Raw genomic sequence first — 12,006 nt, forward strand, 5'->3', positions numbered from 1 at the left:
GTATCGTGCGCGCTCAGCCTCCTCTTTATCTTCTTTCTACTCCTCCACTCCGCCTCCTCCTCTCTTATCCACTCCTCTCTTTCTTCTTTCCTTATCTTCTTTCTTACTATCTTCTCTTCGTCGGCGCAGTCAATGGTAGACGCCCGGGGGCGCGTGGGGGGCAGCAGCAGGTGGCGGGCGCGCCGGAGGGAGGCGGCGAGCGGCGGGCCCGGCCGGATACGCGCGGGCGCGAGCGGCGGGCCCGCCTTAGGGAGGCAGCTGGTGGTGGGCGCGCCTGGATGGGAGGGGATCGATGATTTTTTTTGATGATTTTGGGGATGATTTTGTGATGTAAATTTGTGAATGATTTTTAGATGTTTTTGTGAATTTGTTGATGATTTTGAGATGTAAATTTGTAGATGATTTTAGATGTTTATGTGAAGTTACGGATGAATTTGTGATTTCAATTCATGCATGATTTTTGTGATGTTATTTTGTGTGGATGATTTTGTTGTTGTGTTTGGTGCGAAATCAATATTCAAGTAGAAAAAACAATTTAAAAAAGAAAAAGAAAAGGAGGTGACAGTCACATGGCGCTAATATTTTTACTCCCGGTTGGTAATCCTAACCGGGACTAAAGATGTCCATCTTTAGTTCTGGATTCGGGATCCCGGTTTGTAACCCGGGAGTAAAGGGGTTGCAAATCGGGACTAAAGCCCACTTCTCGAGTAGCGAGGGTTTACGTGCGTATATTCATAGGGTGAGTGTGCATGCGTTGTACTGTGTAATAAAAAAAATCCGGAGTCAGCGTCGTCTAATTGGTAGTAATTAATTTGTTCGTAATTCTCCATAATCTTCCTATCTGCGACTTGCCGAAGTGGATCAAAAATCCTACGCACGATCGCCTCGGGCGATCAGGGCGCGATCCCCCCTCCTCCACGTGGTTTCCTTTTTTGGCACCGCATTACTTTCCTATTTTAGTAAATTTATGCACCTAAAATTTATACACATTAAGTTTACACATCTAAAGTTTATACACCTAAAGTTTAGAGACCCAAAGTTTATAAGTCAAAAGTTTATATATCCGATTTAAATTTGAATTTGAATTTAAATATTTTTTATATATAGTATTTCTATACATCTAAAGTTTATACACCTAAAGTTATAAAACCAAAGTTTATAAGTCAAAAGTTTATATACCCGATTCAAATTTGAATTTGAATTATATACGATTCAAATTTGAACTTGAATTCAAATATTTTTTTATATAGTATTTCTATACATCTAAAGTTTATAGAACCAAAGTTTATAAGTCAAAAGTTTACATATCCGTTTCAAATTTGAATTTGAATTCACATATTTTTTATATATAGTATTTTATATACATATTTTTCCAACTTTGTTTTTTTTATTTTTTTTAAATTTATGGTGCAGTAGAAAGAGAAGAAGGGGAGGAGAAAGAGAGAGTAGTGTATAGGGGAATAGGGGGTGATCGAGCTGTCACCCGTCCGTTAGCCACACCCGAAGTGGATACCTACATCGAACAGGGGATCGATCGAATTGAGATAGATTTATGTGGAAGCGGACAAATCAACTACCACTACTAATAAATTTGTCTGTTTTGGCGTTTTGGGAGATCCGGAGATAACGCACCCACCAAATTAACCTGTGTTGTCCCCTGTCAGATGCCCTCTTGCCGGTTAAATTTGTCTTTTCTAATAGGGGTATCTAGTTGAGGGGCTAGGATCGATCGACATGTCATCTTTATCTGTTAGCCTAGTTTAGATTATCTCTGGTGTGCTTTAATAGCATGTTTATGAGATGAACAACATGGCGCCAATGTTAAATTGTTAATTAGACATAGATAAGCATCCCACGTATGTAAACATTATTGTGAGTAAGGGGATCATCCCCCATTAAATCATGCTTAAAACTAGTGAAATTCACAGTTTTTTTTGGGGTGGGGTGGGGTGGGGTGGGGGGGGGGGGTGTTGGTGGTGGTTTGTAAAGCATAGTAAGCAAATACCGTAGTTAGGTTGGTGTGGTATATTCCTGTAGTTTAGACATACATATGTGGGTCTGCCATCTTTTGCTTGTCGCCTTCTCGGTTACAATTAAAATTTAAACTTTCAAGCTTAATCCTAATTTTATAGTTAATTTTAAAGTTTAATTTTTCATTGCTTTTATTTTTTAAGATTAGCTTTTAAATAGTTGAGAACACACATATATAATTATCCACAAAGTATTTGTTGTTGTTCTATTCATTTATTCATAATTATTAATTATTCGTGTATTACTCCCTCTATCCCTCCCCAACACCACCACACACATTTGAAAAAGATGCAATTGTAACATTCAAATTTTATATATCAAAAATGTAATTCTAGAGTACTACTTTCTCTCAATTTTATATATCTATGTTTTCTTCATTACAATAAACCAGCGTTTTTCTATCTCTATAATATTGTATAGACATTTTTAAAAGTACAGCAAGCAACTTCTGGTTGGCGTGTTTTCATTACGCAAATGAAAAAGACATATTATAAAATATCTTAGACTATGAAGTAATTTATTGAAAATGATTTAAAAACGCCTTCCCAAGAAGGCCTACCCATATGAGATTATTATCGTGAAATTGTTTGCTGATGTAGACGTAGATATTTTTAAACATACATATTCTCATACTCTTAGAAGTTAGAACATCGTGGTTGTACTTATACATGTGTTCATTGGTGTAACTAGACTCGTCACTAGTAGTAACCATCCCTCCATTTTTAAGTTATATGACGTTGTTGATTTTTAAACATAAGTGTTAGCGTTTATTTCTGACTAACACGGACTCATCTAAAGATTTGTGGTGTTAACGGAGTCATTAACCATCTCGATATAGAAAACTCTAAACTAAGATGGGTTCTGAAGATTAAACCAGCTAGAGGAGCCAATTTAGAGATCAAAAGCAGCCTTTAGGCCGATTTAAATCTATTTGGAGATAACCACCCTGTCAGGGTTATGGATACCACATACCTAATAGTAGTTGACTAAATCTCGACAGGATCCACCACATACCATGTCCTATACGGAAACAACCTGCGGATATAGGAGGAGTTCCGGATAAGGAAAGACAACCAAAGTTCTACATGGAAACGACAAGGACTACTCGGATTGTATCCATATTGGTTTCCCTAGTTCTACTTAGACAAGGAGACACCTATGTGTATAAATACAAGGCCCCCTAGGAGAAGAGAACACACAATCAACAGACAATCAACAGACAATCAACACCCACCATGGAAAACACCACCATAGAAGAAACGTACAATAGATCAAGACACAAGATCAACATACAAGCCAACATACGCCAAGACAAGACACCGAATATCGACTTCAGGGATAAGCACGGCTAGTTCCCTACGGTGTCTCCGGATACTGTCAGGAGAGACGAAAGCGTTATCTCTGATCTCGCCGGGCACGAACTCGAGGAGGAATACTACCCTGTTGTCGACTACGAGTCAGACCTTCAGACCGCCATGTCGACAATAGTTAGATAGACTACCCCAAATATTGTATTGGTGTGATTATGGTGAATAAGAGCAATACCGGCTTCAGCCAACAGGATGTAGGGTTATTACCTGACAATTCAGGGGCCCGAACCTGTATAAAAATCCTCGTCTCCATCTCTTTTACCTCAGTCTCGCGTATATCCTAGTACCGACGATCCCCATACCATGCAAATACCAGAATCGCGACATCAAACGTCGATAGTGGCGCGCTAGGTAGGGGATTTTGGTGCTTCAGGATTTCGACGAGATGGGTTTAAAAGATGGATTCTCCAACAACAAGCTACTCGACGACTTCGGCTGAGGGAGAGATCTAATCCGACCGGAGTATGTCCCCCGACAAGATCAGAATCATCGCCATCAACTACTCGATCCGACGAGATCGATCAAGCTTCGAGATGTCGCAGCGGCAGAGGACCATGGTGTCGGCGGCATCCAAAACTGATCCGACACCAACCCATCGACGTGCGGGACGCCAAACGGTGGGAGGCATCGGCTGGCCGGGTCCAAGCCAGACTCGGCATCGATCTCCATCAACAAAACAAGCACGTCGAGGAGTTCTGTAGTTTGGGCTAGAATCAAATTTCTAGTCGACAAACCTAACTACTCGTCCTGATGACGCGGGCTAATAGCAACGAGACATCGATCCAACAAATATGCCTGCTCCTGACACGTACACAGTATACAAGCATATGCATGGAGTCAGTACGTGTCCAGCCACCCATGATCAGGTATTTAGTAGATTGAGTTTTTAAAATTGATCTACTAATTCCATAGATATATCCGGCATATATCTACAAAGGTACGTAATATTTTATATACAATTTATCTTACCTATTTTTTCCAATTTATACAATATTGTCAAATAAATAATTTATTATGTTTACCTAGAGCATGTCTTTTATACAATATCTATTGTGCAAGTGTCCCCGATGTTAAATCGACAACGGTTTAATGCTGGGGGCTCGCTCTATTTTCTTCAGTATAAATCATGCTTGTTTACGGTTTACATAATGCCTGATATTTAATCTGCTCGCTATATCCTGATAATACTAGAAGTTCATGCAGTTTTTTGAGTTCATATTCGATATTCTCTGCTATATATCTTGTCTTCTAGAAAATATTTTTCAGGAACAATTGATCACTCAAGTAGGTTGTGGTCGAGTACACTGCATTATCGAGAACGATCTTGACAAATGCAGAATCGTCGCGCCCAACCTACCAACGAAGACCGACGACCTATCTCATAGCACCGGCTGTGGCTGGACTATTTGAGAAAAGGTTGTTAATGGATAATTCCTCGTGAACGTTATCGGCTTGATCACTCGATATGATTGCGAACGGACATCCGGATATGCTATAAGTTTGGTATGTGAGTCATGCTAGTCACATGAGATGCACATGTAATAAAACAACTCTAGCGCTTCCATTAGTTTTCGAGAGATGATTCTACTCGCTCGCTGGTTCTCGAACCAGTACGTAGCAATCTCCCGCACCGCAACTTCCATTGGTGTTCGAGAGATGATTCTACTCGCTCGCTGGTTCTCGAACCAGTACGTAGCAATCTCCCGCACCGCAAACTTCCATTGGTGTTCGAGAGATGATTCTACTCGCTCGCTGGTTCTCGAACCAGTACGTAGCAATCTCCCGCACCGCAACTTCCATTGGTGTTCGAGAGATGGTTCTACTCGCTCGCTGGTTCTCGAACCAGTACGTAGCAATCTCCCGCACCGCAAACGTCCATTGGTGTTCGAGAGATGGTTCTACTCGCTCGCTGGTTCTCGAACCAGTACATAGCAATCTGCCGCACCGCAACCTCCATGGGTGTTCGAGAGATGATTCTACTCGCTCGCTGGTTCTCGAACCAGTACGTAGCAATCTCCCGCACCGCAACCTCCATTGGTGTTCGAGAGATGATTCTACTCGCTCGCTGGTTCTCGAACCAGTACGTAGCAATCTCTCGCACCGCAACCTCAGATGGTCGAGGTACGACTACAGCAATAACGCAGCGGTCCTCGTACCACGACTTCAAATGATCGAGAGACACCTATTCACTGGTCCTCAACCAGTCAATTGTAGTGATCTCTTGTACATTTACTTCTAGTGGTTGAGTTACGACTACTACCTGGTTCTTGACCAGAGGTGTAGCGATTCTCCCATTACCTCTACTTCAACAAAGTTGATATCAGGTGCACAATATCGCTAGGTGTTTTACCTAGAGATCCTTTACCACAAAAGACACCTAGCGTTGAAACCTATCCTAATATCCCTTTACGCCGTCTTGACAAAGCCTCTAAGGAACCTAAGGGAACTTCGGCTGGGGACGCCCAGAGCGGATAAGGCTTTGTCGGATCCTTCAGAGACGAAAGACCATGTAAGATCTGGTCGTGTAAGAGTTCTCGCCGTGCGTATTAACCAAGCCGTGTAATCGGAAATGGATTTTCCAACTTCACGGCTGGGGGCTAGGATCAGTGCTCGTCTAACTAAGGCAGGTCAAAGGTCCAAGAGCCTTATCATCCGAGAACGATTCTCCGGCGACAAGGCTGGGGGCTAGGGAGAGTGTATAACTCTACAAACTGACTGGTCGAAGTCGGTAAAAAAGTAGACGCTCATATACAAAACATTGGTTTGTAAACCTAATTCATTTTCAGTTTTCCATACATTCTATAACATGTTTCCCTTTGAGCACTCGCTCGGGGGCTATTTCTATCTAATATTCTTTTCTGAGTATTGATTTCAGGAAAATTCTATTCGGTATTATCGAAGACTCCATGTCTCTATGGCTCTATACCAAGATCGACTAAGGCGAGTACGACAAATGTTGACAAAGCTCCGTCGCAGACTCTGCGCCTTCTCGATCGCTCAAGAACGGTTGGTGGATATCGACAAGGAATACGGAATGAAGAAATGGTGTACCTGCCGAGATAAAATTTCTTGACTTCAATCCAAATTCTCAATTACAGCAAGACGGGAGACTTAGTCGTATGCTCTGTACTTTCTTGGTTGACGTCGGAGATTGACTCAGACAAGCCCTTTAGGTGCCCGCACGAGGCTGATAAAGGAAGTAAAACGTTATCTCTAAACTTACCGAGAACGATCACGTGAGCTCGGTAACAGTTCCTCCAAGGTCTGCGGTTGAGAATATGAACCTGTTCATTTGCATTGAAGTCGGGGCTACTGTCAGGGTTATGGATACCACATACCTAATAGTAGTTGACTAAATCTCGGCAGGACCCACCACATACCATGTCCTATACGGAAACAACCTGCGGATATATGAGGAGTTCCGGATAAGGAAAGACAACCAGAGTTCTACATGGAAACAACAAGGATTACTCGGATTGTATCCATATTGGTTTCCCTAGTTCTACTTGGACAAGGGGACACCTATGTGTATAATACAAGGCCCCCTAGGAGGAGAGAACACACAATCAACAGACAATTAACAGACAATCAACACCCACCATGGAAAACACCCACCATAGAAGAAACGTACAATAGATCAAGACACAAGATCAACATACAAGCCAACATACGCCAAGACAAGACACCGGATATCGACTTCAGGGATAAGCACGGCTAGTCCCCTTCGGTGTCTCCGGATACTATCAGGAGAGACGAAAGCGTTATCTCTGATCTCGCCGGGCATGAACTCGAGGAGGAATACTACCCTGTTGTTGACTACGAGTCAGACCTTCAGACCGCCATGTCGACAACAGTTAGATAGGCTACCCCAAATATTGTACTGGTGTGATTATGGTGAATAAGAGCAATACCGGCTTCGGCCAAAAGGATGTAGGGTTATTACCTGACAATTCAGGGGCCCGAACCTGTATAAAAATCCATGTCTCCATCTCTTTTACCTCAGTCTCGCGTATATCCTAGTACCGACGATCCCCATACCATGCAAATACCGGAATCGCGACATCAAACGTCGACACACCCGTTTTATGGGCCAATCGGAAAGTTTACGAGACAAACACTCTCGTAGCGAAGGCGGATGATTTACGACGTAAATAGACAAAGACATGAAACTAGGGTAAAGTAGAAAACATGGTTGGAAAGTAGAGGTAAAAGAACGATTCGATATATTGTAATGATTGTGGTCAGGGTTAGAGTCGAAATGGCATAGCCTTTAAAAAAGATCAATTAGGACTTAAGAAATCTTGGATTCAAGCAAGGAAATACACAAAATTGTCTTAATTGGACTTGGACTCAGGGCCGCCGGTCTAGCTAACTGGCCAGACAACTGCGGTCTGACTGCCCTTGTGCCGCCGGTCGGACCAACCTCGTGCCAATGATCAGACTGGCCCCACATAGATGGCTTGAGTACTTTTTAAATCCGGCCATGTTTTCCTATTTTTCGTTCTAGATGTCAAATTTAGGTGTTAACAATAAGTTTGATATTTTATTTTATGAAAAGGATTATATGAATGTTATTTATTTTATTATGATTTGGTCTATCAATAAAATCACTTTAAGTCTTGCTTATATTTTTTTTAATTCTCTTTTAGTAAGATAAGTGGCCTACCATATGTTTAAAAGTTATTAATCTTATCTATATATCTAGAAATAGAAGTAGTACCGACTACTACGGAGTAGTACAAGTCCATGTACACCAGTGTTATACTCCCTCCGTCTCATAATATGAGGGATTTTAACATTTTACTTGCACTGTTTGACTACTCGTCTTATTAAAAAAAATTTGTGTAAATATAAAAAACGGAAAGTTGTGCTTAAAATATTTTAGATAACAAAGTAAGTCAAAATAATAATAACTAGCATGGTGGCCCGCACAGATTGCGCGGCTAGCATCATTATATTTTCTCTCATATAATAGCATATTTGTTTTCTCATTATATTATTCAAATATATTAAAATGACAACATAATTTTAAATTTTGCAATAACTTTATAAAACTACTAATGTGTAATATTCATATTATATTTTATATACGTGTTAGTTATTAATTATTTTTAATACCAAATTTTAGTTATTTGTAAATTATAAATATTCCTATATGGACTTTAGACTCGTCTTTTAATATTTTTTTTAATTCCGAATTTTTTGTAAATTATATTTCTATATAGACTCTATTCTCTTCTTCCAATATTATTATTTTTATTTCTGAATTTTTATTATTTCTATTTGTATTTCTATGTGGATTCTAAACTCATCTTTCAATATTCTTTAATTTTTAATTTTGAATTTCAGTTATTTTCTAATTGTATTTCTATATGGACTCTAGTCTCCTCTTCTAATATTCCTTATTTTTAATTCCGAATTTCAGGTATTTTCTAATCATATTTCTATATAGACTCTAGTCTCCTCTTCTAATATTCCTTATTTTTAATTCTGAATTTCAGTTATTTTCTAATCATATTTCTATATGGACTCTAGTATCCTCTTCTAATATTCCTTATTTTTTAATTCCGAATTTTAACTCTTTCTAAATTGTATTTCTATATGAACTCTAGCCTCCTCTTGTAATATTTCTTATTTTTTAATTCCGAATTTCAGTTATTTCTAAATTGTATTTCTATATGAACTCTATTTTTTCTTTTTCTTCGATTAATGTGAGAATTTCTAGGCCATGAAAGCGAACGTGGAGGCTCTTTTTTTTATTCCTTTAATAATATAATAGATAATTTCAAAAAAAATTTGAATAAGACGAATGGTCAAACAGTGCAAGCAAATGTAAAAATCCCTTATTTTAGGGGACGGGGGGAGTAGGAAAAAAGAAAATGTACGGTACAGAATACAGCAAGCTCTTTGGCCAAAGAGGGATGAACAGCAAGCTCTCCGTACTACAGAATTACTCACTTTGATGAACTATAAAGTCGCATGTACAGATTTAATTTGCATGTACAAATGAGCACACTTTGATGAACTATAAAGTCGCTTGCACCTTATATATATATCTCCCTAGTACACCTAATTTACACTTGCACACCGTATACACTTGGAGGCCGGGAGCAGCTACTACACATATACTACTGCACATATAACGTTCAGACTTCAGAGTTTCAGACAACAGGTACGTACCTGTCTGATGTTCAGTAATCACACGGAATCAAATCGGCCTCATCATCACACAGAAAATTCAAGGTATATCTACGTACTTTGGGCCAGTTATCGATTGGGACAATCAGCTACTAGATTCGGTCGCAATATGTCCTCCGATCATCTGATCATCGTGACGATCGAGACGACGACGGCCGGCATGCTCGCGCGCGAGCAGAAGCAGCATCGATCGTAGACTAGCTGGTGCAGCTACATGATGGCGCAGCTGTCCGGGTCGTTGTTGGCGTACTGGTGGTGCACGACGGTGTGCGTGTTCGTCGTCGCCGCCGCCGCCGGCGGGTAGTACGACGACGACTGCCCGTACTGCGGGTACGACGACGACTGCCCGTACTGCGGGTACCCGCCGCCGCCGCCGCCGCTGTAGTAGCCACCCGTGGCCATCGTCATCGGAGTGTAGTAGCCACCGCCGCTGCCGCCGCCGCCGCCGCGCTGGTGAGGAGGAGGGTACCCGGCGTTGCCGTAGTACGGGGCCGGGGGGGGCGGCGCGCCGGGGTAGTAGCGGTACGGGTACTGGTTGGCGGCGGCGGCGCGCATGAGCTCGTCGGCGTCGACGGTGCGCAGCTCCACCACCTCGGCGTGGCCGACCTTCCTCCGCAGCTTCTCGGTGAGGTCGTTGGAGTCCACCCCGAAGCCGATCACCAGCAGCAGGTTCTTGTCCTCGCCGGCGAGCGTCACGGATTCCACCCCTGCTCGGTTCATCGATCACGCAGAACAAATTAATTAGCAGCATGCATTCTGATCGATCAGTCTCATTCACTGTGATTATTATTACATCGATCACAGTTAATTTACTATTAGTTCTTGATCTCTCAAGAAAAATATCACCATCTTTTTATTATACTTTCGCTGAAATATGTGTGATTATTACATCTATCATATAGTTAAATTACTATTGGTTCTTGATCTCTCAAGAAAAGATCACCATCTTTTTATTATATTTCGCTGAAATATGTGTTTGGGTGTGCAAGGATTTTTTACCGGAGACTGCAGCAGCAACCTTGATAGCTTTCTTGTGGCCCTTCTCAGAGCTCTGCAGCCTGATGACAATTTCCTTCTGCAAAAGGTTTCAAACAAGCTGTAAACAAACAGAAATCTTACATCTAACAGTTGCATGCACAAAATAACAGATTTTTCACACTGATGATGAAACAGAGAAAAAAAATTCACAGATGAGCAGCAAGACCATACACACATGTACATACCCTCATCTTTCTCCTGGTAAGCAAGGAAGCAAGCGAAGCAACAGCTCAATATTATACTACTCTTTCCCAAGCACACAAGCTTAAGCAAGAGAGCGAGCCTTGTGACTAGTGTACTCTATCTTGCCTAACACAGCATTCTGCAGAGAGAGATCAGACGAACCTCCCCTTTTATACACACAGTTACTAGTAAACTATCCAATAACCTAACGAATAAAATTAGCCCGGTTAGTTAATTACCTTAATCGCCCCCATTGACTTTAGCGGCGGAGTCATGCATGCACAGCACTGCTTCACTACTGAAAACACGCATGTATATCTCTACGGCCTTTGAGAGAGCGACATGAATTGTAGACTAGGAAGACCTGGATGGCCTCCTAGTAGTTTAGCTAAAATCAGCTTAATTAGTTTGCTTGGAGCAGGTGGTGACTTACTGACTCGGCCACCCTAATTCCACAAAAACCAAACGCCCACTTGCATTGCTCCCGTAGCAACGCGTGATTTGCCTCAGTTTTCCACTGAAAAAAATTTAAGCAGTACGAGACAGGGAAACGTTGGCTAAGCTTGTACACTGCCGGTACAGTGGGCGACTAATAATCCTTCCCGGGAGGGAAACTATTTTAACAGCGCGAGTGGATGTCCACCTATTTATTGCATGTCATCTAAATAGTTATGAAAAAAATTTAAAAAAATTCAATATGTAATGTATCAATCCACAAACATACAAGTTAAAATTCAACTTCTATAGATTGTAACAAAAATGACAAATACTCAAATTAACTATATGTATATTTACAATTAAATTTGTTAGTTTTGTTACAACTTGTAGAAGTTGAATTTTAATTTGCATGTTTGTGGAGTGATATATTATATATTGATCTATCTTGTCAATTTTTTTGAAAATTTTTCGTAACCATCTAGTTGACATGCAATAAACAGGTGGACATCCACTCGAGCTATTAGAATCTATTCCCCTTCTCGTGGTTGTTTTTCTCGCTCGGAATTTGGAGGATTCGCGGTAAAAAAAAATTAGTGCCACGGAGCTGTCAGTGCTCTCAGTACTGTCAGTACTTAATTAATTACAATACTGGGTAAGGGGAAGTAAACCGGCTGATCTATCATCAGTGACGCGAGCGAGTGAGACGGACGGCCGAGATGGCGCCGTGCTGTGCCGGGGGAGCTCCGTC

General features: G+C 41.1%; 1 protein-coding gene across 1 annotated transcript; it reads right to left on the minus strand.

Annotated features, from left to right (window-relative positions):
• Positions 1 to 9,417: 9,417 nt before the first annotated feature.
• LOC127771325 (disease resistance protein RGA5-like) lies at positions 9,418 to 10,974 on the minus strand. The gene is made up of 3 exons (XM_052297215.1): positions 10,823 to 10,974; positions 10,599 to 10,674; positions 9,418 to 10,306 (listed from the first exon to the last, which is right to left on the minus strand). Exons 1-3 carry the CDS (start codon positions 10,826 to 10,828, stop codon positions 9,810 to 9,812), a joined length of 579 nt encoding a protein of 192 aa, XP_052153175.1. The 5' UTR covers positions 10,829 to 10,974; the 3' UTR covers positions 9,418 to 9,809.
• Between the last annotated feature and the right edge of the window lie 1,032 nt (positions 10,975 to 12,006).

The sequence above is a fragment of the Oryza glaberrima genome, chromosome 4 (assembly GCF_000147395.1).
Source record: "Oryza glaberrima chromosome 4, OglaRS2, whole genome shotgun sequence".
NCBI lineage: Eukaryota > Viridiplantae > Streptophyta > Magnoliopsida > Poales > Poaceae > Oryza > Oryza glaberrima.